The sequence below is a fragment of the Bombina bombina genome, chromosome 2 (assembly GCF_027579735.1).
Source record: "Bombina bombina isolate aBomBom1 chromosome 2, aBomBom1.pri, whole genome shotgun sequence".
Lineage (NCBI taxonomy): Eukaryota > Metazoa > Chordata > Amphibia > Anura > Bombinatoridae > Bombina > Bombina bombina.
Window position 1 is genome coordinate 1,270,071,620 of NC_069500.1, and position 27,087 is coordinate 1,270,098,706.

General features: G+C 39.3%; 1 protein-coding gene across 1 annotated transcript in view; it reads right to left on the reverse strand.

Moving 5' to 3' along the window:
- The window catches only part of TBC1D19 (TBC1 domain family member 19), an 885,000-nt gene that overhangs the window by 669,806 nt on the left and 188,107 nt on the right, over positions 1 to 27,087 (reverse strand). The window contains exons 7-8 of the mRNA XM_053704075.1: positions 19,749 to 19,795; positions 18,555 to 18,665 (exon numbers count right to left, since the gene is read on the reverse strand). Of these exons, the coding sequence (XP_053560050.1) occupies positions 18,555 to 18,665; positions 19,749 to 19,795 (158 nt within the window). The remainder of the gene's footprint in view (positions 1 to 18,554; positions 18,666 to 19,748; positions 19,796 to 27,087) is intronic.

The following is a 27,087-nucleotide window of genomic DNA, read 5'->3' on the forward strand; positions in this document are numbered from 1 at the left end:
CAGCCTCAGAGAAATTAGATTTGGATGGTTGAAAGGACCCTGAAGTAGAAGGTCCTGTTTCAGAGGCAGAGACCATGGTGGAAAGGATGAAATGTCCACTAGATCTGCATACCAGGTCCTGCGTGGCCACGCAGGTGCTATCAGAATCACCGATGCTCTCTCCTGCTTGATCTTGGCAATCAGTCGAGGGAGCAGAGGAAACGGTGGAAACACATAAGCCAGGTTGAAAGACAAGGGCGCTGCTAGGGCATCTATCAGTGTCGCCTTGGGATCCCTGGACCTGGATCCGTAACACGGAAGCTTGGCGTTCTGGCGAGACGCCATGAGATCCAGTTCTGGTTTGCCCCAACAATGAATCAGTTGTGCAAATGCCTCCGGATGGAGTTCCCAGTCTCCCGGATGAAAAGTCTGACGACTTAGAAAATCCGCCTCCCAGTGCTCTACACCTGGGATATGGATAGCTGATAGGTGACAAGAGTGAATCTCTGCCCAGCGAATTATTTTTGAAACTTCTAACATCTCTAGGGAACATCTCGTTCCCCCTTGATGGTTGATGTAAGCTACAGTCGTGATGTTGTCCGACTGAAATCTGATGTACCTCAGAGTTGCTAACTGAGGCCAAGCCTGAAGAGCCTTGAATATCGCTCTTAGTTCCAGAATATTTAATGGAAGGAGAGACTCCTCCTGAGTCCACGATCCCTGAGCCTTCAGGGAGTTCCAGACTGCACCTCAACCTAGAAGGCTGGCATCTGTCGTAACAATTGTCCAATCTGGCCTGCGAAAGGTCATACCTTTGGACAGATGGACCCGAGATAGCCACCAGAGAAGAGAATCCCTGGTCTCTGGGTCCAGATTCAGTTGAGGGGACAAATCTGTGTAATCCCCGCTCCACTGACTGAGCATGCATAGTTGCAGCGGTCTGAGATGTAAGCGTGCAAACGGCACTATGTCCATTGCCGCTACCATTAAGCCGATTACTTCCATACACTGAACCACCGAAGGGCGCAGAATGGAATGAAGAACCCGGCAGGAATTTAGAAGCTTTGATAACCTGGACTCCGTCAGAATTTTCATTTCTACAGAATCTATCAGAGTCCCTAGAAAGGAAACTCTTGTGAGTGGGGATAGAGAACTCTTTTCCTCGTTCACTTTCCACCCATGCGACCACAGAAATGCCAGTACTACGTCCGTATGAGACTTGGCAATTTGGAAGTTTGACGCCTGTATCAGGATGTCGTCTAAATAAGGGGCTACTGCTATGCCCCGCGGCCTTAGGACCGCCATAAATGACCGTAGAACCTTTGTAAAGATTCTTGTGGCTGTAGCTAATCCCAAGGGAAAAGCTACAACTGGTAATGCCTGTCTTAAAAGGCAAACCTGAGAAACCGATGATGATCTTTGTGTATCGGAATGTGAAGATAAGCATCCTTTAGATCCACTGTAGTCATATATTGACCCTCCTGGATCAGTGGTAGGATGGTACAAATAGTTTCCATCTTGAACGACGGAACTTTGAGGAATTTGTTTAAGATCTTTAGATCCAAAATTGGTCTGAAGGTTCCCTCTTTTTTGGGAACCACAAACAGATTTGAGTAAAAACCCTGTCCCTCCTTTGGAACTGGATGGATCACTCCCATAACTAGGAGGACTCGTACACAGTGTAAGAATGCCTCTCTCTTTATCTGGTGTGCAGATAATTGTGAAAGGTGAAATCTCCCTTTTGGGGGGGAAGCTTTGAAGTCCAGAAGATATCCCTGGGATAAAATTTCCAACGCCCAAGGATCCTGAACATCTCTTGCCCACGCCTGGGCAAAGAGTGAAAGTCTGCCCCCTACTAGATCCGTTCCCGGATAGGGGGCCTTTCCTTCATGCTGTCTTAGAGGCAGCAGCAGGCTTTTTTACATGCTTACCTTTTTTCCATGTCAGGTTTGGTCTCCAGACCGTCTTGGATTGAGCAAAAGTTCCCTCTTGTTTATTATTAGAGGAAGTTGATGCCGCACCTGCCTTGAAGTTTTGAAAGGAACGAAAATTAGACTGTTTGGCCCTAGATTTGGACCTGTCCTGAGGAAGGGCATGACCTTTTCCTCCAGTGATATCAGCAATAATCTCCTTCAACCAGGCCCGAATAGGGTCTGCCCCTTGAAGGGAATGTTAAGTAGCTTAGATTTTGAAGTCATGTCAGCTGACCATGATCTAAGCCATAGCGCTCTGCGCGCCTGTATAGCAAAACCAGAATTCTTAGCCGTTAGTTTAGTCAAATGAACAATGGCATCAGAATAAAAGAATTGGCTAGCTTAAGTGCTCTACGTTTGCCAAGTATGTCATCCAATGGAGTCGCTACCTGTAAAGCCTCTTCCAGAGACTCAAACCAGTACGCCGCAGTAGCAGTGACAGGGGCAATGCATGCAAGGGGCTGTAGGATAAAACCTTGTTGAATAAATATTTTCTTAAGGTAACCTCTAATTTTTTATCCATTTGGATCTAAAAGAAAACAAAAACACAACTGTCCTTGACAGGGATAGTAGTACGCTTTACTAGAGTAGAAACTGCTCCCTCCACCTTAGGGACTGTCTGCCATAAGTCCCATGTGGTGGCGTCTATTGGAAACATTTTTCTAAAAATAGGAGGGGAAGAGAACGGCACACCTGGTCTATCCCATTCCTTATTAATAATTTCTGTAAACCTTTTAGGTATTTGGAAAAACATCAGTACACACCGGCACTGCAAAGTATTTATCCAGTCTACACAATTTCTCTGGCACTGCAATGGTATCACAGTCATTCAGAGCAGCTAAAACCTCCCTAAGCAACACACGGAGGTGTTCAAGCTTAAATTTAAATGTAGAAATATTAGAATCAGGTATCTTTCCTGAGTCATTAACATCACCCACTGACTGAAGCTCTCTTTCCTCAGCTTCTGCATATTGTGAGGCAGTATCAGACATGGTTCTTAAAGCGTCAGTATGCTCTGCATTTTGTCTCACCCCAGAGCTATCTCGCTTACCTCTAAGTTCAGGTAGTCTGGCTAATACCGCTGACAGTGTATTATCCATGACTGCCGCCATGTCTTGTAAAGTAAACGCTATGGGCGCCCTAGATGTACTTGGCGCCATTTGAGCGGGAGTCCCTTAAGCGGGAGTCAAAGGGTCTGACACGTGGGGAAAGTTAGTCGGCATAACTTCCCCCTCGTCAGATTCCTCTGGTGATACATTTTTTAAAGACAGAAAATGATCTTTATTGCATAAAATGAAATCAGTACATTTGGTACACATTCTAAGAGGGGGTTCCACCATGGCTTTTAAACATAATAAACAAGGAGTTTCTTCTATGTCAGACATGTTTATACAGAATAGCAATGAGACTAGCAAGCTTGGAAAACACTTTAAATCAAGTTAACAAGCAAATATAAAAAACGGTACTGTGCCTTTAAGAGAAACAAATTTTGTCAGAATTTGAAAAACAGTGAAAAAATGCAGTAAATCAAACGAAATGTTTACAGTGTGTATAATAGACTAACAGAGCATTGCACCCACTTGCAAATGGATGATTAACCCCTTAGTTCAAAAATCGGATCAAAAAAACGAAATAGACATTTTTTAACAGTCACAACCAACTGCCACAGCAAGCTGTGGCCCTACCTTCCCCAATAAACGACTTTGGAAAGCCTTTGGGCCCTTTAGAGATGTCCTATAGCATTCAGAGGCCCTTTGAGGGAAGCTGGATGTCACAGTTTGTAATTTTAACTGCACCAACTGTAACTTTTATACTACAACAGTGGAAATTGTTTCTAGTCAAAATTTAAGCCAGCCATGTGGAAAAAACTAGGCCCCAATAAAGTTTTATCACCAAAGCATATATAAAAACGATTAAACATGCCAGCAAACGTTTTATATTGTAAATATCATAAGGGTATTACCCCTGGGAGTAAGCATGATACCAGTCGTTATTAAATCACTGTATTCAGGCTTAACTTACATTAATCCGGTATCAGCAGCATTTTCTAGTGTTTTCCATCTCTAGAAAAAATTATAACTGCACATACCTGATAGCAGAATAAACTGCACGCCATTCTCTCGCTGAAGTTACCTCATCTGTGTAATCCCCTCAGACATATGTGAGAATAGCAATGGATCTTAGTTACAACCTGCTAAGATCATAGAAACCTCAGGCAGATTCTTCTTCTATTTACTGCCTGAGATAAAATAGCACAACTCCGGTACTATTTAAAAATAACAAACTTTTGATTGAAGAAAATAAACTAGCTATATTTAACCACTCTCTCCTACAACGTCCTAGCTTGTTGAGAGTTGCAAGAGAATGACTGGCTATGACAGTTAGGGGAGGAGCTATATTACAGCTCTGCTGTGGGTGTCCTCTTGCAACTTCCTGTTGGGAATGAGAATATCCCACAAGTAATGGATGATCCGTGGACTGGATACACCTTACAAGAGAAATTAGATTTGGGGAAATCGAACTCTTCCATCACCTCTCTATAGAGTTTAATAGTCATAGAATTATTTTTACATAACTGATATTGCATTTTTAATCATGCTGTCCATACATCAAAGGCACCTTTATAGAGACCTGGAGCAAACTCTGGGTTGCTAATAAGGGGTAAGAATTCTGATATGTGGTAGTCTATCTGTAACTCTATATATGTTTTGCCAAGCCAGGATGATCCATTTTAAGGTCTGCAGTTGTTGTATATTTATTGGCATTCTATGACTAGGATAATGTAAAAGTGCCTTCAGTGCAAAACGGATAAGACAAGTTTAGATTCCAGCTTAAAGAAGGAAACATATTCCCTTTCCACTATCCAGTCCAATGCAAATTTACCAAGGGTAGCTAAATTGTAGAGCCTGACATTTGGGAAAGTCAGGCCTCCATTCTTTTTAAAAAAAAGTTAATTTTTGAATTGCCATTCTTGCTTTTTTTCCTAGCCCATAAGAAATCATTACATATTTTATGAAAGCCGGAAATGTCTCGATTAGTGAGAAGTAAAGGCAAACTTTGCAAAAAAAATATGGTAATTTGGGGAACATAATTGATTTAACTAATGTAACTTGTGCGGATAATGAAATTGGAAGATGTTCCATTTATCTAGTTTCTCTTTGCATTCCACTAGAAAATTGGGGAAATTCAGTCCATACCACAGGGCTGGATTTTTGCTTAGTTTAATTCCTAGGTATCTTATATGGCTAACTTCCCTAAAGGGGTGCTGAAAAGTTTTTATAGTTAGTTTGGTAATCCAAAGCAATTCAGATTTCTCAATATTTATTTTGTATCCGGCAAATGAGCAATAGATTTCTGTGATCGCTAGAATGTGCAGAATACTCTGACTCGTGTTGCTTAAGAACATAAGAATATCATCGGCATACAACGAAAGGATTAACTCCCCCCCAATTGGATCCCTTCTAATTTTCCCATAAATACACTGCTAAGGGTTAAAAAGTAACGGAGAGAGTGGGCAACCTTGTCTAGTACCCCTACCCAACTGAATTCCATCCGTAATCTCTCCATTAACTAGGACATAAGATATAGATTTGAGTAGATCATCTGTACATATTGATAAAACTGCCCTAAAAACCTGAAGTTCTTCAATGACGCAAAGAAACGATCCCACAATATGTAATGAAAAGCCTTTTCGGCAATTACGGTCAATAGGGCTAGGTTTTTTTTGCGATGAGAATTCTTACTCAGTGGCTTATTTGCAAAAAAATCCAGAACCGACATTGCCTTACGTAAATGTTTTACCGAATTCCTACCTGGCATAAACCCCACCTGATCACGTGAATAATCAAATTTAAGCAGTTTCTTAATCAATTAGCAATAATTGAGGATAAGAGTTAGTAGACCTGATTTAATAGTAAAATAGGTCTGTAAGATGCACATATTTCAGGATCTTTATCAGCTTTATGGATTAATGTAATAATGGATGTTGTAAAATATGGGGAGTTCATTTTGTTTGATAAAAATATTCATTACATAGTTTTAATAATATTGGAGATACCTGGTCTTGCAATAACTTGGAGCATTCCACCGGCAAATGATCCGGGCCCCCTGTCTTATTTACTTTAGCTTTTTTAATTGCCTCTAAAATTTCTTCTTACTAAATAGGTTAATTTAATCTCTGTAATTCCTCTTTAGAAATCTTTGGAAGAGAGAGATTATGCCAGAACTTGTTTTTATTTTCCTCATTTACTTGACCAGAAGCATAGGCTTTTTGGTAGAACTCAAAGAAAACTTGCCTGATTGCCTTGTTATTCGTAACTCTACAGTTATCACACTTAATAGCTGTGATCACATTTTTCTGGCTTCTATTTTTTATTATTCTGGCTAAGTATTTGGCTGAATTCCTGTTGTGCCTAGAGAAATATGTTTTTAACCTCTGCTCCTCATGAGTCAGGTTTTGCCTTAAAAATAATTCACTCTTCTGGCCTCCACATATTTTTCCCATAGTTGATACATCGGTTTATTAATATAAGCTCTAAAACTAATCTTAACCTGATTCGACAGTTGTTTCTCCTTAGAAATATTTTTTTTCTTCCATTTGCATAAGGCTTTAATCTCTTCTCTAAATACTGCTTTAGCTGTTTCCCACAGTATTTCAGGCATAGTTATATATGCTTTGTTACAGGCATAGAAAAACCTCCACTTTCTTGGAGCCAGTTCTTAATTTGGATATTATGTACCAAGTATCGTGAAAAAAAAACCTATTACTGTTCCTTTCATAATAGTTGATACACTTTAATTCTAAACATATAATTGCATGATCCAATATCACGATTTCACTAATATATGTACTTATATCTAGCCCTATTAATTTATTAGAAATTATAAATAGATCTATACTAGAAAATGTTTTGAATTCACATGTAAAATCTTTTACATCAGGGTGCTGTATTGTCCAAATATCTTTAAGCAATAAGCTATTACAAAACTTCTGTAAAACTCTGGCCTCTCTATTTTTACATTCTATTTGAGTTAAGCTAGACCTATCTAACAGAGGTGATAGAGTTATATTAAAATCTCCTCCAATTACTAAATGTTTCCCTGTAAAATAAAACAATCTAGCGCACAGCTTATCCCAGAAGGTCTTATCCAAATGGTTAGGACCGTAAATATTAGCTATAATCCATAGAAATAGACATACAGTCACTCTTCTTCTTTTTTTTCCCAAGGTCCGAAACGCAGTAAATAAACAGGAGACCCTGTTTTCTCTTACAGTCATCTGTGTCTCACTAACTACAATCTATTTGTTTATCTAGAAAGAAGAGCTATATTATTATTAAATATATTGCTTGTAGCTTGCTATGGAACACCATTAAAGGGATATGAAATCCAATTTTTTCTTTCATAATTCAGATAGAGCATGCAAATTTAAGCTTAAAAAAAATTGGGTTTCATATCCCTTTAAAGCGTCTTTTTAGATCTGCTGGGAATTATTATTAAAATAATTTTGCTGCTACATAACAATTTATAAAGTTTTAGGGATTTGATGTTTCATCCAGTTTACCAAAGACCACTTGTAGCTTTCAGATCTTGAATCTTGAGAGTTAACTACACAGACAGGAGTTTGGAGCAATTTGTATATTTTTTCATTTTAAGATTATTTAAGTTTGCCAGCAGAATACTGATAATTTTGATTACAGTCTGCTTCTTTGTTCCATAATTTAAAGGTACATATATTAAATGTATATACTCAACCCATAACACACTTTAGATAGTTGTTATCCCTTACTAGGATAGTCCAAAAGTGGTCTTTTTCTTTCATAAACCTCCTTCTACTCACTGTTTGCTATGTTTAGGAGGTCCAAAAGTGGCCTATATTGTTTGAGGAGGTCAACAAAAATGGGGGCTTTTTTCTTATAGACTTATGATTGTCTTGCAGGAACAATATGAGTCTCAAGGTATGTGGCGTCTTCATAATGATGATTTTGTTTGTTTTACTATAACTAGATCTTGTCATGTGCTTTAATGACTATTTGACTTTATGTTCTTCTGTACCGGTATATTATTTATTTTGCCCTCAAAAATAAATAATAATTTGATATTACAATAAACCAATTACATGCTATTAAATTTATCAATGCACTATTAAATGTATTCATCACATTTTAGTCTCCTAAATGCATAAACCTACACTTTGCATTTTTTCAATTCCATAAACTTTATTTTATTTATTACTCTCTAAGACCTAGATTTGGAGTTTGGCGGTAGCCGTGAAAACCAGCGTTAGAGGCTACTAACGCTGGTTTTAGGCTACCGCCGGTATTTAGAGTCACTCAAAATAGGGTCTAACGCTCACTTTTCAGCCGCGACTTTTCCATACCGCAGATCCCCTTACGTCAATTGCGTATCCTATCTTTTTAATGGGATCTTCCTAACTCCGGTATTTAGAGTCGTTTCTGAAGTGAGCGTTAGACATCTAACGACAAAACTCCAGCCGCAGGAAAAAAGTCAGTAGTTAAGAGCTTTCTGGGCTAACGCCGGTTTATAAAGCTCTTAACTACTGTACTCTAAAGTACACTAACACCCATAAACTACCTATGTACCCCTAAACCGAGGTTCCCCCACATCGCGCCACTCGATTAAATTTTTTTAACCCCTAATCTGCCGACCACCACTTACGTTATCCTTATGTACCCCTAATCTGCTGCCCCTAACACCGCCGACCCCTGTATTATATTTATTAACCCCTAATCTGCCCCCCACAACGTCGCCGCCAGCTACCTACACTTATTAACCCCTAATCTGCCGTCCGCATGCCGCCGCCAGCTACATTATCCCTATGTACCCCTAATCTGCTGCCCCTAACACCGCCGACCCCTATATTATATTTATTAACCCCTAATCTGCCCCCCACAACGTCGCCTCCACCTGCCTACACTTATTAACCCCTAATCTGCTGAGCGGACCTGAGCGCTACTATAATAAAGTTATTAACCCCTAATCCGCCTCACTAACCCTATAATAAATAGTATTAACCACTAATCTGCCCTCCCTAACATCGCCGACACCTAACTTCAATTATTAACCCCTAATCTGCCGACCGGAGCTCACCGCTATTCTAATAAATGGATTAACCCCTAAGGCTAAGTCTAACCCTAACACTAACACCCCCCTAAGTTAAATAAAATTTAAATCTAACTAAATAAATTAACTCTTATTAAATAAATTATTCCTATTTAAAGCTAAATACTTACCTGTAAAATAAATCCTAATATAGCTACAATATAAATTATATTTATATTATAGCTATTTTAGGATTTATATTTATTTTACAGGTAACTTTGTATTTATTTTAACCAGGTACAATAGCTATTAAATAGTTAAGAACTATTTAATAGCTAAAATAGTTAAAATAATTACAAATTTACCTGTAAAAGAAATCCTAACATAAGTTACAATTAAAACTAACACTATACTATCAATAAATTAATTAAATAAACTACCTACAATTACCTACAATTAACCTAACACTACACTATCAATAAATTAATTAAATACAATTCCTACAAATAAATACAATTAAATAAATTTGCTAAAGTACAAAAAATAAAAAAGAACTAAGTTACAAAAAATAAAAAAATATCTACAAACATAAGAAAAATATTACAACAATTTTAAACTAATTACACCTACTCTAAGCCCCCTAATAAAACAACAATGCCCCCCAAAATAAAAAATGCCCTACCCTATTCTAAATTACTAAAGTTAAAAGCTCTTTTACCTTACCAGCCCTGAACAGGGCCCTTTGCGGGGCATGCCCCAAGAAGTTCAGCTCTTTTGCCTGTAAAAAAAAAACATACAATCAGCCAATCGGATTGAACTTGATTCTGATTGGCTGATTCCATCAGCCAATCAGAATATTCCTACCTTAATTCCGATTGGCTGATAGAATCCTATCAGCCAATCGGAATTCGAGGGACGCCATCTTGGATGACGTCATTTAAAGGAACCGTCATTCGTCGTTCAGTCGTCGGCCAGGATGGATGTTCCGCGGTGGAGGTCTTCAGGATGCTGCCGCTTCGCTCCCAATGGATGCCGCTTGGATGAAGACTTCAATCGGATGGAAGAACTCTTCTGCCCCGCTTGGATGAAGACTTCAGCCGGATCATGGACCTCTTCAGCCCCCCGCTTGGGCTTGGATCAGGACATCGGAGGAGCTCTTCTGGACCGATCGGTGAACCTGGTATGGTGAAGACAAGGTAGGATGATCTTCAGGGGCTTAGTGTTAGGTTTATTTAAGGGGGGTTTGGGTTAGATTAGGCGTATGTGGGTGGTGGGTTGTAATGTTGGGGGGCTTGGGTATTGTATGTTTTTTTTTCAGGCAAAAGAGCTGTATTTCTTGGGGCATGCCCCGCAAAGGGCCCTGTTCAGGGCTGGTAAGGTAAAAGAGCTTTGAACTGTAGTAATTTAGAATAGGGTAGGGCATTTTTTTATTTTGGGGGGCTTTGTTATTTTATTAGGGGGCTTAGAGTAGGTGTAATTAGTTTAAAATTGTTGTAATATTTTTCTTATGTTTGTAAATATTTTTTTATTTTTTGTAACAGTTCTTTTTTATTTTTTGTACTTTAGCTAGTTTATTTAATTGTATTTATTTGTAGCAATTGTATTTAATTAATTTATTGATAGTGTAGTGTTAGGTTAATTGTAGGTAATTGTAGGTAGTTTATTTAATTAATTTATTGATAGTCTAGTGTTAGGTTTATTTGTAACTTAGGTTAGGATTTCTTTTACAGGTAAATTTGTAATTATTTTAACTATTTTAGCTATTAAATAGTTCTTAACTATTTAATAGCTATTGTACCTGGTTAAAATAAATACAAAGTTACCTGTAAAATAAATATAAATCCTAAAATAGCTATAATATAATTATAATTTATATTGTAACTATATTAGGATTTATTTTACAGGTAAGTATTTAGCTTTAAATAGGAATAATTTATTTAATAAGAGGTAATTAATTTTGTTAGATTTAAATTATATTTAACTTAGGGGGGTGTTAGTATTAGGGTTAGACTTAGCTTTAGGGGTTAATACATTTATTAGAATAGCGGCGAGATTCGGTCGGCAGATTAGGGGTCAATAATTGAAGTTAGGTGTCGGCGATGTTAGGGAGGGCAGATTAGGGGTTAATACTATTTATGATAGGGTTAGTGAGGCGGATTAGGGGTTAATAACTTTATTATAATAGCGGTGCGGTCCGGTCGGCAGATTAGGGGTTAATAAGTGTAGGCAGGTGGAGGCGACATTGTGGGGGGCAGATTAGGGGTTAATAAATATAATATAGGGGTCGGCGATGTTAGGGCAGCAGATTAGGGGTACATAGGGATAATGTAAGTAGCGGCGGTTTACGGAGCGGCAGATTAGGGGTTAATAATAATATGCAGGGGTCAGCGATAGCGGGGGCGGCAGATTAGGGGTTAATAAGTGTAAGGTTAGGGGTGTTTAGACTCGGGGTACATGTTAGAGTGTTAAGTGCAGACGTCGGAAGGGTTACCGCATAGCAAACAATGGGGCTGCGTTAGGAGCTGAACGCGGCTTTTTTGCAGGTGTTAGGTTTTTTTTTCAGCTCAAACAGCCCCATTGTTTCCTATGGGAGAATCGTGCACAAGCACGTTTTTGAGGCTGGCCGCGTCCGTAAGCAACTCTGGTATCCAGAGTTGAAGCTGCGTTAAAAATGCTCTACGCTCCTTTTTTGGAGCCTAACGCAGCCTTTATGTGGACTCTCGATACCAGAGTTATTTTTATGGTGCGGCCAGTAAAACGCGGGCGTTAGTTTTTCGGGTCGTTACCGACAAAACTCTAAATCTAGCCGTTAATGTACAAATCTGCTGAATAATAACCATACATGTGAGAAATTTATATTTTATCTGCAATATATATATATATATATATATATATATATATATATATATATATATATATATATATATATATATATATATATTATATATATTCACTTGCAACCACTGGCATATCACTAAATGCAATTCCAGAGCTGCTCCATTAACCTTATTTTTTATTTAAAAAAAACATCTTCCCAACAGGAAGTTGCAAGAGGATCACCCAAAGCAGAGCTGCTATATAGCTCCTCCCCTCACATGTCATATCCAGTCATTCGACCGAAACAAGACAAGAAAGGAGAAACCATAGGGTGCAGTGGTAACTGGAGTTTTAATTAAAATTTAGATCTGCCTTAAAAAAGACAGGGCGGGCTGTGGACTGAATACACTACAAGAGAAATAAATTTATCAGGTAAGCATAAATTATGTTTTCTCTTGTTAAGTGTAGTCAGTCCACGGGTCATCCATTACTTATGGGATACCAATACCAAAGCTAAAGTACACGGATGATGGGAGGGACAAGGCAGGAACTTAAACGGAAGGAGCCACTGCCTGTAGAACCTTTCTCCCAAAAACAGCCTCCGAAGAAGCAAAAGTGCCAAATTTGTAAAATTTTGAAAAGGTGTGAAGCGAAGACCAAGTCGCAGCCTTGCAAATCTGTTCAACAGAGGCCTCATTCTTAAAGGCCCAGGTGGAAGCCACAGCTCTAGTGGAATGAGCTGTAATTCTTTCAGGGGGCTGCTGTCCAGCAGTCTCATAGGCTAAACGTATTATGCTACGAAGCCAAAAGGAGAGAGAGGTTGCCGAAGCTTTTTGACCTCTCCTCTGTCCAGAGTAAACAACAAACAGGGAAGAAGTTTGACGAAAATCTTTAGTTGCCTGTAAATAGAACTTCAGGGCACGGACTACGTCCAGATTATGCAAAAGTCGTTCCTTCTTTGAAGAAGGATTAGGACATAATGATGGAACAACAATCTCCTGATTGATATTCCTGTTAGAAACTACCTTAGGTAAAAACCCAGGTTTAGTACGCAGAACTACCTTGTCCGAATGGAAAATCAGATAAGGAGAATCACAATGTAAGGCAGATAACTCAGAGACTCTTCGAGCTGAGGAAATAGCCATCAAAAACAGAACTTTCCAAGATAAAAGCTTAATATCAATGGAATGAAGGGGTTCAAACGGAACACCTTGAAGAACTTTAAGAACCAAGTTTAAGCTCCACGGCGGAGCAACAGTCTTAAACACAGGCTTAATCCTAGCCAAAGCCTGACAAAAAGCCTGGACGTCTGGAACTTCTGCCAGACGTTTGTATAAAAGAATAGACAGAGCAGAAATCTGTCCCTTTAACGAACTAGCAGATAAGCCCTTTTCTAAACCCTCTTGTAGAAAGGACAATATCCTAGGAATCCTAACCTTACTCCATGAGTAACTCTTGGATTCGCACCAATATAAATATTTAAGCCATATCTTATGGTAAATTTTTCTGGTAACAGGCTTCCGTGCCTGTATTAAGGTATCAATAACTGACTCTGAGAAGCCACGCTTTGATAGGATCAAGCGTTCAATCTCCATGCAGTCAGCCTCAGAGAAATTAGATTTGGATGGTTGAAAGGACCTTGTATTAGAAGGTCCTGCCTCAGAGGCAGAGACCATGGTGGACAGGACGACATGTCCACTAGGTCTGCATACCAGGTCCTGCGTGGCCACGCAGGCGCTATCAGAATCACCGATGCTCTCTCCTGTTTGACCTTGGCAATCAGTCGAGGCAGCAGCGGAAACGGTGGAAACACATAAGCCATATTGAAAACCCAAGGGGCTGCTAGAGCATCTATCAGCGCCGCTCCCGGGTCCCTGGACCTGGATCCGTAACGAGGAAGCTTGGCGTTCTGGCGGGACGCCATGAGATCCAGTTCTGGTTTGCCCCAACGATGAACCAGCTGAACGAACACCTCCGGATGAAGTTTCCACTCCCCCAGATGAAAAGTCTGGCGACTTAGAAAGTCTGCCTCCCAGTTCTCCACGCCTGGGATGTAAATCGCTGACAGGTGGCAAGAGTGAGACTCTGCCCAGCGAATTATCCTTGAGACTTCTAACATCGCTAGGTAACTCCTGGTTCCCCCTTGATGGTTGATGTAAGCCACAGTCGTGATGTTGTCCGACTGAAATCTGATGAACCTCAGTGTTGCTAACTGAGGCCAAGCTAGAAGAGCATTGAATATTGCTCTTAACTCCAGAATATTTATTGGGAGGAGTTTCTCCTCCTGAGTCCACGATCCCTGAGTCTTCAGGGAGTTCCAGACTGCGCCCCAACCTAGAAGGCTGGCATCTGTTGTTACAATCGTCCAATCTGGCCTGCGAAAGGTCATACCCTTGGACAGATGGACCCGACAAAGCCACCAGAGAAGAGAATCTCTGGTCTCTTGATCCAGATTTAGTAGAGGGGACAAATCTGAGTAATCCCTATTCCACTGACTTAGCATGCATAATTGCAGCGGTCTGAGATGCAGGCGCGCAAATGGCACTATGTCCATTGCCGCTACCATTAAGCCGATTACTTCCATGCACTGAGCCACTGACGGGCGTGGAATGGAATGAAGGACACGGCAAGCATTTAGAAGTTTTGATAACCTGGACTCCGTCAGGTAAATTTTCATCTCTACAGAATCTATAAGAGTCCCTAGGAAGGAGACTCTTGTGAGTGGTAATAGAGAACTCTTTTCCACGTTCACCTTCCACCCATGCGACCTCAGAAATGCCAGAACTATCTCTGTATGAGACTTGGCAATTTGAAAACTTGACGCTTGTATCAGAATGTCGTCTAGATACGGAGCCACCGCTATGCCTCGCGGTCTTAGAACCGCCAGAAGTGAGCCCAGAACCTAGCTCGGGGCTCGGGGCCGTAGCTAACCCGAAGGGAAGAGCTACAAACTGTTAATGCCTGTCTAGAAAGGCAAATCTTAGGTACCGATAATGATCTTTGTGAATCGGTATGTGAAGGTAGGCATCCTTTAAGTCCACTGTGGTCATGTACTGACCCTCTTGGATCATGGGTAGGATGGTTCGAATAGTTACCATTTTGAATGATGGAACTCTTATGAATTTGTTTAAGATCTTTAAGTCCAAGATTGGTCTGAAGGTTCCCTCTTTCTTGGGAACTACAAACAGATTTGAGTAAAATCCTTGCCCTTGTTCCGTCCGCGGAACTGGGTGGATCACCCCCATTACTAGGAGGTCTTGTACACAGCGTAGAAATGCCTCTTTCTTTATTTGGTTTGCTGATAACCTTGAAAGATGAAATCTCCCTTGTGGAGGAGAAGCTTTGAAGTCCAGAAGATATCCCTGAGATATGATCTCCAACGCCCAGGGATCCTGGACATCTCTTGCCCACGCCTGGGCGAAGAGAGAAAGTCTGCCCCCCACTAGATCCGTTTCCGGATAGGGGGCCATCCCTTCATGCTGTCTTAGGGGCAGTAGTAGGTTTTCTGGCCTGCTTGCCCTTGTTCCAGGACTGGTTAGTTTTCCAGGCCTGTCTGTAACGAGCAACAGTTCCTTCCTGTTTTGGAGCGGAGGAAGTTGATGCTGCTCCTGCCTTGAAGTTTCGAAAGGCACGAAAATTAGACTGTTTGGCCTTTGATTTGGCCCTGTCCTGAGGAAGAGTATGACCCTTACCTCCAGTAATGTCAGCGATAATTTCTTTCAAGCCGGGCCCGAATAAGGTTTGCCCCTTGAAAGGAATATTAAGCAATTTAGATTTAGAAGTCACGTCAGCTGACCAGGATTTAAGCCATAGCGCTCTGCGCGCCTGGATGGCGAATCCGGAGTTCTTAGCCGTTAGTTTAGTTAAATGTACAATGGCATCAGAAACAAATGCATTAGCTAGCTTAAGTGCTTTAAGCTTGTCCATAATTTCATCCAATGGAGCTGTGTGAATGGCCTCTTCTAGAGACTCAAACCAGAATGCTGCAGCAGTGACAGGCGCAATGCATGCAAGGGGCTGTAAGATAAAACCTTGTTGAACAAACATTTTCTTAAGGTAACCTTCTAATTTTTTATCCATTGGATCCGAAAAAGCACAACTATCCTCCACCGGGATAGTGGTACGCTTAGCTAAAGTAGAAACTGCTCCCTCCACCTTAGGGACCGTCTGCCATAAGTCCTGTGTAGTGGCGTCTATTGGAAACATTTTCCTAAATATAGGAGGTGGGGAAAAGGGCACACCGGGTCTATCCCATTCCTTGCTAATAATTTCTGTAAGCCTTTTAGGTATAGGAAAAACGTCAGTACACACCGGCACCGCATAGTGTCTATCCAGCCTACATAATTTCTCTGGAATTGCAACTGTGTTACAGTCATTCAGAGCCGCTAAAACCTCCCCTAGCAATACACGGAGGTTCTCAAGCTTAAATTTAAAATTAGAGATCTCTGAATCCGGTTTCCCTGGATCAGATCCGTCACCCACAGAATGAAGCTCTCCGTCCTCATGTTCTGCAAACTGTGACGCAGTATCGGAAATGGCTCTCACAGCACCAGCGCGCTCTGTCCTTATCCCAGAGCAATCGCGCTTGCCTCTTAATTCTGGCAATTTAGATAATACTTCCGTCAGGGTATTATTCATAATAGTAGCCATGTCTTGTAAAGTGATTTGTATGGGCGTCTCTGATGTACTTGGCACCACAATATCACGCGCCTCCTGAGCGGGAGGCGAAGGTACTGACACGTGAGGAGAGTTAGTCGGCATAACTTCCCCCTCGTTGTCTGGTGATAATTCCTTTACAGATAAAGACTGACCTTTATTATTTAAAGTGAAATCAATACATTTAGTACACATATTTCTATGGGGCTCCACACTGGCCTTCAAACATAGTGAACAAACAGATTCATCTGTGTCAGACATGTTTAAACAGACTAGCAATGAGACTAGCAAGCTTGGAAAACACTTTAAAATAAATTTACAAGCAATATAGAAAACGCTACTGCGCCTTTAAGAAGCACAAAAAAACCTGTCACAGTTGAAATAACAATGAACCAAATCAGTTATAGCAACCAAATTTTCACAGTAAATGTATTAAGTTAGCAGAGCATTGCACCCACTTGCAAATGGATGATTAACCCCTTAATACCCAAAACGGATAATCAATAGAGAAAAAAACTATTTTTTTTTTAACACAGTCAAACACACTGTCACCTCCCTCAAAATGAGTTTTGAAGTCCCTTGAGCTCTCTAGAGACGTCCTGGGTCATGCAGGAAGAAGCAGGAAGACTGAGACTGAATTTTTACTGCGCAAAAAAGCGCTAAAATAGGCCCCTCCCACTCATTATTACAACAGTGGGAGCCTCAGTTAACTGTTTCTATGCAGAAATATAAGTCAGCCATGTGGAATAATTCATGCCCCAATAAGTTTTATCACCAATGTACCTCACAAAAACGATTAAACATGCCAGCAAACGTTTTAAACATCCTTTTTTAAAGAGTATGTATCTCTATTGATAAGCCTGATACCAGTCCTTCTACTGCATTTACTTATTACATTACTTCAGTATTAGTAGCATTTTCTTAGTCAAATTCCATTCTTTAGAAAATTACTTTACTGCATATACATTAATCAGCCTGATACCAGTCGCTTTCACTGCATTTAAGGCTTTACTTACATTACATCGGTATCAGCAGTATTTTCTTAGTCAATTCCATTCCTTAGAAAAATATTTTACTGTACATACCTTATTTGCAGGAGACCCTGCACGCTATTCCCTTTCTGAAGTTACCCCACTCCTCAGAATGTGCGAGAACAGCCAGTGGATCTTAGTTACTTCTGCTAAGATCATAGAAAACGCAGGCAGATTCTTCCAAATACTGCCTGTCCTCATGTTCTGCAAACTGTGACGCAGTATCGGAAATGGCTCTCACAGCACCAGCGCGCTCTGTCCTTATCCCAGAGCAATCGCGCTTGCCTCTTAATTCTGGCAATTTAGATAATACTTCTGTCAGGGTATTATTCATAATAGTAGCCATGTCTTGTAAATTCCATTTTCTTAGTCAATTCCATTCCTTAGAAAAATATTTTACTGTACATACCTTATTTGCAGGAGACCCTGCACGCTATTCCCTTTCTGAAGTTACCCCACTCCTCAGAATGTGCGAGAACAGCCAGTGGATCTTAGTTACTTCTGCTAAGATCATAGAAAACGCAGGCAGATTCTTCCAAATACTGCCTGAGAAAAAAACAGCACACTCCAGTGCCATTTAAAAATAACAAACTTTTGATTGAAGAAATAATTAAGTATAAAACACCACACTCCTCTCACGACCTCCATCTATGTTGAGGGTTGCAAGAGAATGACTGGATATGACATGTGAGGGGAGGAGCTATATAGCAGCTCTGCTTTGGGTGATCCTCTTGCAACTTCCTGTTGGGAAGGGAATATATCCCATAAGTAATGGATGACCCGTGGACTGAATACACTTAACAAGAGAAATACATAATATCTTACTATACTGTCAATCATTACCAATGAATATAATAATAGAAAAGGCAATTTACAAATTTGGTTTTCTATTTGAATTGACAAGGGGCAAAAATGTATTACAATCGAAAAAAGTGTAGAAATATGTTGTTAGAGTAATGTTCTACTAGTATTTCAATGATTTTTACTTGACACAAAAGAATAAAACCTTAATGCAAGTTAAACAAAACAAACTTACCAATTCAGAAATATCCTTTATTTTCAGTGGAACTTGAATCAAACCTAGGTGGCTTCTAAAGCTTGCCTGATCGCCATTATCATAATTTGGGTTACGCAGATTAATTAAAACCTATAATGAAAGCAAAGCAGTGATGTTAAATTTGGGATGTGTTAATAATTCTTTGCTTCAAATAATAATGCACTAATAAAACATTTAAATACATGAAAAAATAAAACATTGAAATAAAAGGATAAAATATACAATAACAACCTATATTAATATTAAAATAAGGGTTTTGTTTTTTTTGTTTTGTTTTTTAAATGCAGCATTTTACCTTTTGAATTTATATGTGCTCTATCCCATGTAATGAAAAATGCATGCAACAGGAATGTTGTATGCATTGTAGTAAAGGTATACTTGACTAGACATAGTTATGCAATGGGGAAATCAGATTAAGTTCAATACAGTAAATACTGTCAAACGCCTGTAACGTATGAATAATCAAAATATTAATATAAAGAAAATTCACCACACCCCTATAGTGACAGACTGCAAGACCAGTTTCCTATAACAAGTGCAAACACAAAGGTTAATATCTTAAATGAAATTAGTGGAAAGTTCTACCTTGGTATCAAATGAGAAGCTGCATGAAATGTTCTAGCAGAAAAAGCAGCAGTAATTATGCCAATCTATTAGTCTAATAAGAAAATAAATATGATAAAAGGATATATAGGAAAAGAACAAATACCCAAAAATGTTGGCACAAGGTAGAAATAAAAGTTCCCGGATTTTATATAATCAATGGTTATTCCAAAGTAAAGCCCTTACTTAGTAGTGAAAAACACAGACATTTAGTCTTGATGTAAAAAGGCAAAAGGAGTTGGTTCCTTGTTTCTCATTGTCTTAACATATAAATATGTGGATCCAAAAGGTCATCAAACTTTGTAAATTAATTCTGAATCTTCTTTGAGGGAACATTGACTGCTTCACTTGCTCCATTATAGTAAGTAGTGGAGCTGAAGTACCTAAGGTATGAAAAAGCTTTCACATAAAATTCTAGTGCTACATAACACATGCACCTCATAGAAAAACATATATTTCTCTCCACAAAGATAATCTAAAATATATCACTACATACAAAGCTGTCACGTGTTAAGATGGATCTTAAAAAAAAAATCATACTTTTCTTTTTAAATATATAAAAATATTTACCTCAAGGAAATCTTTAGGTGCATAAACTGGTCTAAAGAGACTCAGGTCTGAAAAAACAAAACGCGTAAATTAATTTGGTAACATCTTACAAAAAAAGGAATCATTTTAGAGTGTAACAATAAGCTTCAGTTATAACACCAATTTAGTCTATTAGTAAGTTAACTGTTATTTGACCAATGTGTTTATTTAAAAAAAATAATATGAACATAGATACAAGTATTAAAAGATTTTAAAGCATATTGACATTTCCCTTCCAAATCTTTTTTTCTTTAATAAAGTTTCCTTCAAATTGTGATATTGATATCAAAGTTGTCCTTTGAGTGATAAAGTAACAATAACAAGTCTGGAGAAGGAAGTTTTTACAGTATTATTAAACATTAGTTATTGTGAAGCTTACCGACTACTTTTGGCAGCAAGTGAAACTTTATTATCCAAAAATTGGTTAATTACTTGAAATATTTTGTCGATTACTACTTAAACGGACACTGAACCCAAATTTTTTCTTTCATGATTCAGATAGAGCACGCAATTTTAAGAAACTTTCTAATTTACTCCTATTATCAATTTGTCTTCATTCTATTGCTATCTTTATTTGAAAAGCAAGAATGTAAGTTTAGAAGCTGGCCCATTTTTGGTTCACAACCTGGGTATTTCTTGCTAATTGGACAGCCAAACAATAAACAAGTGCTTTCCAGTGTTCTGAAAGAAAAATTGTCTGGATCCTTAGCTTAGATGCCTTCTTTTTCAAATAAAGATAGCAAGAGAACGAAGAAAATTTGATAATAGGAGTAAATTAGAAAGTTGCTTAAAGAAAAAAATTGGGTTTAGTGTCCCTTTAATAATCAATCTATTTAATTATGTGTTGTAAAAACTATGCTATAAACTTTTGTTATATATTTTATATTTATTTATATTGCTGGTTTTCTATAAATCAATGGTGCCGTCATGTTTGAATTTAAGTTGCCAATTAACTGTTTACCCTGCTGAAGACAATTAGGGACAGATATAAAACAAACAATAAAAGAGACTGTCCAAACAATGTTGTTTGGAACAAAGGATAATCTAAATGAAACTGCACACAGCTTTGTTTGCACAAACAGTGATAAATAGAAAAATAGTAAAAAAAAAAACAGGCCAGCAACCATTACTTTATAAAAACTAAAGTAATGTGTATCAACTAAAACTTTACACTTATATTTTCAATATTTAAAGAACTGATACAATTGTAAAAATGCATCTACATATAATTATAAGGCTAATCTTTGCATTGAATACATCATTATGTCTAACATGTATTTATTGTTTAACATCCCTTTAAGTCAAAGTTTTTCTGGAGATTGAATAGGGGAAAGTTAGATTACTACATACAGAACTGAAAGCAGATCTGAAATAATCAGATTGAACATTTGGGCCCTTCATACAGCACCATTTCTAGTGTGAAAAATTAATTTCTGTGTAAACCTTGTTTTCTCTCATACTATTGTTGCAACACAGAATTCAGGCACTGGCAGAGCCAATAGAAAAGACCATCATTATTATTATTTTCTTTCTTTGTAATGCACAGCAGACTCTGCAGCACTTTACAAGACTGGGACAAGTGGTAATTGGAGACAAAAGGGAAGTATATTTGATAAGGAAAATAGTTTTCAGAGTTGGCTTTTTATGTGTTTATGAGTATAGTTGAAATGCTTCTCTAAAAGGTAGGTTTTGAGAGAGGTTAAACTGAGGAGAAATTAAAACACTAACAGAATTCTACAAAATAAGTGCAGGATACGAGAACTGCTGAAGATAGGAGTTTGATGTGGTGATTATTGTGACTAAGAGGCATAGGTCAAAATTAGAGTGAAGGCGTTGACAAGGGAAGTGAATATATAACAGGTGATACATAGTGTTGTATTGAAGAAGGTTGCCGATGGGTTTAATTTGATGCTAATTCTTTACATTTAACCCTCATAATTTTGGGGTAATAGCTGATGCTTATTTCATGGGAGTCCACAATGGAATTAGATCAGAAAAACAGAATTTATACTTACCGATAAATTTCTATCTTTCAGGAGGAGGGGAGTCTATAGGTGTCCATAACATGTGGGATATATTTCCTGCCACTAAGAGGAGGTCAAGAACACTTACATAAGCTTTAATCCCTCCCACCTCCTCCTGAAAGGTAGACATTTATAGGTAAGTATAAATTCTGTTTTTCTGATCTAATTCCATTGTGGACTCCAATGAAATAAGCATAAGCTATTACCCCAAAATTATGATGGTTAAATGTAAAGAATTAGCATCAAAAGAAACCCATCTGCAACCTTCTTCAATTTAACACCATGGGGTATATTTATCGAAGTGCGAGCAGACATGATACAATGTAGTGTATCATGTCCGCTGCACATCGATACATGCCGATAGCATACGCTCTCGGCATTTATCATTGCACAAGCAGTTCACCAGAGCTGCTTGTGCAATACTGCCCCCTGCAGATCCGCGGCCAATCGGCCACTAGCAGAGGGTGTCAATCAACCTGATCGTATTTGATCGGGTTGATTTCTGTCTACCGCCTCAGAGAAGGCAGACAAGTTATAGTGGAGCAGCGGTCTTGACAGGAGCTTGATAATTCGGCCCCTATGTATCTCAGTTTATGTATAGCTGAGCAGAGGAGACAGAAAAAGGTATAAAAGAGAGAAAGTAGGGTTAAGCAGTGCAAATTAGAACTGTCAGAAGAGTAGTTTATAGGAAAGGGCGCTCTAAATAGAGCTAATACCTTATGGATATTTTAAAATTTGAAAACATGAAAATAAAAAATATATATATAAAAAATGTAAACAAATTCAATACTTTTGCTTCTTCGGAGGCTATTTTTGGGAGAAAGGTTCTACAAGCAGTGGTGCCTTCCGTTTAAGGTACCCCTATGTATCTCAGTTTATGTATAGCTGAGCAGAGGAGACAGAAAAAGGTATAAAAGAGAGAAAGTAGGGTTAAGCAGTGCAAATTAGAACTGTCAGAAGAGTAGTTTATAGGAAAGGGCGCTCTAAATAGAGCTAATACCTTATGGATATTTTAAAATTTGAAAACATGAAAATATAAAAAATATATATAAAAAATGTAAACAGAAATCTATTCTATGACACCAGATAAGATTTTGTACAGAATAAAAATGTATTTTATTTTATTTTAGTAAAAACAAAAAAGTTTTCTTTAGTACATGTGAGTTTGAGATTCTTATGTACAAATGAATCCGATAGGTTGGCCAACCTTGTAATCTAACTAATCTTAAATTGATCTAATATTGATTTCTTGCATATCAGTATCAATAGTATCAATATTTGACAAATTTCAATACAGCAATATTTGACAAATTTCAACAAAGCAATTTTCGAAAAAGCAATTTTAAAACCCACAGTTATATGATAGGCTGTTGATCTAATCAGGAGTTTAGGACTACATACCTGAGTTAAAATTGTATAAACACAATTGCAATTTTAAAATGAAGTTTATAGAGTATGTATAAAAAACAGAATTTATGCTTACCTGATAAATTTCTTTCTCTTGTGATGTAACGAGTCCACGGATTCATCCATACTTGTGGGATATTCTTCTTCCTAACAGGAAGTGGCAAAGAGAGAACCCACAGCAGAGCTGTCTATATAGCTCCTCCCTTAGCTCCACCCCCCAGTCATTCGACCGAAGGCTAGGAAGAAAAAGGAGAAACTTTAGGGTGCAGAGGTGACAAGTTTTTTAAATAAAAATATACTACCTGTCTTAAACAGACAGGGCGGGCCATAGACTCGATACATCACAAGAGAAAGAAATTGATCAGGTAAGCATAAATTCTGTTTTCTCTTGTAAGATGTATCAAGTCCACGGATTCATCCATACTTGTGGGATACCAATACCAAAGCTTTAGGACACGGATGAAGGGAGGGACAAGACAGGTACCTTAAACGGAAGGCACCACTGCTTGTAGAACCTTTCTCCCAAAAATAGCCTCCGAAGAAGCAAAAGTATTGAATTTGGAAAATTTGGAAAAAGTATGAAGCGAAGACCAAGTCGCCGCCTTACAAATCTGTTCAACAGAAGCCTCATTTTTAAAAGCCCATGTGGAAGCTACTGCTCTAGTAGAATGAGCAGTAATCCTTTCAGGAGGCTGCTGACCAGCAGTCTCATAAGCCAAACGGATGATGCTTTTCAGCCAAAAAGAAAGAGAGGTAGCCGTAGCTTTTTGGCCTCTCTGCTTACCAGAAAAAACAACAAACAATGAAGATGTTTTACGGAAATCTTTGGTTGCTTGTAAGTAGAACTTTAAAGCACAAACCACATCAAGATTGTGCAACAGAAGTTCCTTCTTTGAAGAAGGATTAGGACACAGTGAAGGAACAACAATTCCCTGATTGATATTCCTATTAGAAACAACCTTAGGAAGGAATCCAGGTTTGGTACGCAAAACCACCTTATCTACATGGAAAATAAGATAAGGTGAGTCACACTGTAAAGCAGATAACTCAGAAACTCTTCGAGCCGAAGAGATAGCTACTAAATACAGAACTTTCCAAGATAGAAGCTTAATATCTATGGAATGCATAGGTTCTAAATGGAACCCCTTGAAGAACTTTAAGAACTAAGTTTAGACTCCATGGAGGAGCAACAGGTTTGAATACAGGCTTGATTCTGACTAAAGCCTGACTAAACGTTTGAACGTCTGGGACATCTGCCAGACGCTTGTGTAAAAGAATAGACAAAGCAGAAATCTGTCCTTTTAAGGAGCTAGCTGATAATCCCTTCTCCAATCCTTCTTGGAGAAAAGACAATATTCTAGGAATCCTAATCTTACTCCATGAGTAACCCTTGGATTCATACCAATAAAGATATTTGCGCCAAATCTTATGATAGATTTTCCTGGTGACAGGCTTTCTAGCTTGAATCAGGGTATCAATGACCGACTCAGAGAAACCACGCTTTGATAAAATCAGGCGTTCAATCTCCAAGCAGTCAGACGCAGAGAAATTAGGTTTGGATGCTTGAATGGACCTTGGATTAGAAGGTCCTGCCTCATTGGCCGAGTCCACGGCGGAACAGATGACATGTCCACTAGGTCCGCATACCAAGCTCTCACTCCCCCGGATGAAAAGTCTGACGACTTAGGAAACCCGCCTCCCAGTTCTCTACCCCTGGAATATGGATTGCTGAAAGATAGCAAGAGAGTCTCCGCCCATCGGATTATTTTGTTTACTTCCATCATCGCTAGAGGACTCCATGTTCCTCCTTGGTGATTGATATAAGCTACAGTCGTGATGTTGTCCGACTGAAATCTGATGAATTTGGCCGCAGCAAGCTGAGGCCACGCCTGAAGCGCATTGAATATCGCTCTCAGTTATAGAATGTTTATCGGGAGGAGAGTTGCCTCCCGAGACCATAAGCCCTGTGCTTTCAGGGAGTTCCAGACTGCACCCCAGCCTAGCAGGCTGGCATCTGTCATTACAATGATCCACTCTGGCCTGCGGAAACACATTCCCTGAGACAGGTGGTCCTGAGAAAACCACCAGAGAAGAGAATCTCTGGTCTCCTGATCCAGACGTATTTGAGGAGATAAATCTGCATAATCCCCATTCCACTGTTTGAGCATGCATAGTTGCAGTGGTCTGAGGTGTAGGCGGGCAAAAGGAACTATGTCAATTGCCGCTACCATGAGTCCGATTACCTCCATACACTGAGCCACTGATGGCCGAGGAATGGAATGAAGAGCTCGGCAAATGGTTAAGAGTTTTGATCTTCTGACCTCCGTCAGAAATATTTTAATTTCTACCGAGTCTATCAGAGTCCCTAGGAACGAAACTCTTGTGAGAGGGAAGAGAGAACTCTTTTGTATGTTCATCTTCCACCCGTGAGATCTTAGAAAAGCCAACACGATGTCCGTGTGAGACTTGGTTAGCTGGAAAGACGACGCCTGAATTAAGATGTCGTCTAGATAAGGCGCCACTGCTATGCCCCGCGGTCTTAGAACCGCCAAAAGGGACCCTAACACCTTTGTGAAAATTCTGGGAGCCGTGGCCAACCCAAAGGGAAGGGCCACAAACTGGTAATGCCTGTCCAGAAAGGCGAATCTGAGGAATTGATGATGATCTCTGTGAATAGGGATGAGTAGATACGCATCCTTTAAGTCCACGGTAGTCATATATTGACCCTCCTGGATCAGAGGTAGGATAGTCCGAATAGTCTCCATCTTGAATGATGGTACTCTGAGGAACTTGTTTAGAATTTTCAGATCCAAGATTGGTCTGAAAGTTCCCTCTTTTTTGGGAACCACAAACAGGTTTGAGTAAAACGCTAGCCCTTGTTCCGCTTTTTGGAACTGGGCGGATCACTCCCATGGTATGTAGGTCTTCTACACAGCGTAAGGACGCCTCTCTCTTTGTCTGGTTTGCAGACAATTGAGAAATGTGAAATCTCCCCCTTGGGGGGGAGTCTGAAGTCCAGAAGATATCCCTGGGACACTATTTCTAAAGCCCAGGAATCGTGAACATCTCTTGCCCAAGCCTGAGCGAAGAGAGAGAGTCTGCCCCCTACTAGATCCAGTCCCGGATCGGGGGCTACCCCTTCATGCTGTCTTGGAGGCAGCTGTAGGCTTCTTGGCCTGTTTACCCTTGTTCCAAGCCTGGTTAGGTATCCAGACTGACTTGGATTGGACAAATTCCCCTCTTGATTTGCAGCAGGGGAAGCTGAAGCGGGACCACTGTTGAAGTTCCAAAAGGAACGAAAATTATTTTGTTTGGTCCTCATTTTATTTGTTTTATCCTGAGGGAGGGCATGGCCTTTCCCTCCAGTGATGTCTGAAATAATCTCTTTCAGTTCAGGCCCAAATAGGGTCTTTCCTTTGAAAGGGATGTTCAAAAGTTTAGATTTTGATGATACATCAGCAGACCAGGACTTAAGCCATAATGACCTGCGTGCTACAATGGCAAAACTTGAATTCTTTGCCGCTAATTTAGCCAGTTGGAAAGCAGCATCTGTAATGAAAGAATTAGCCAACTTAAGGGCCTTAATTCTATCCATAATATCCTCTAATGGAGTCTCCATCTGAAGAGCCTCTTCTAGAGCCTCGAACCAGAAAGCAGCTGCAGTAGTTACAGGAACAATGCATGCAATAGGTTGGAGAAGAAAACCTTGATGAACAAAAATTTTCTTTAGGAGACCCTCTAATTTTTTATCCATAAGATCTTTGAAAGCACAGCTGTCTTCAATAGGTATAGCTGTGCGCTTAGCGAGAGTTGAAACAGCTCCCTCCACCTTAGGAACCGTCTGCCACGAGTCCCGTACAGTGTCAGATATGGGAAACATTATCTTAAAA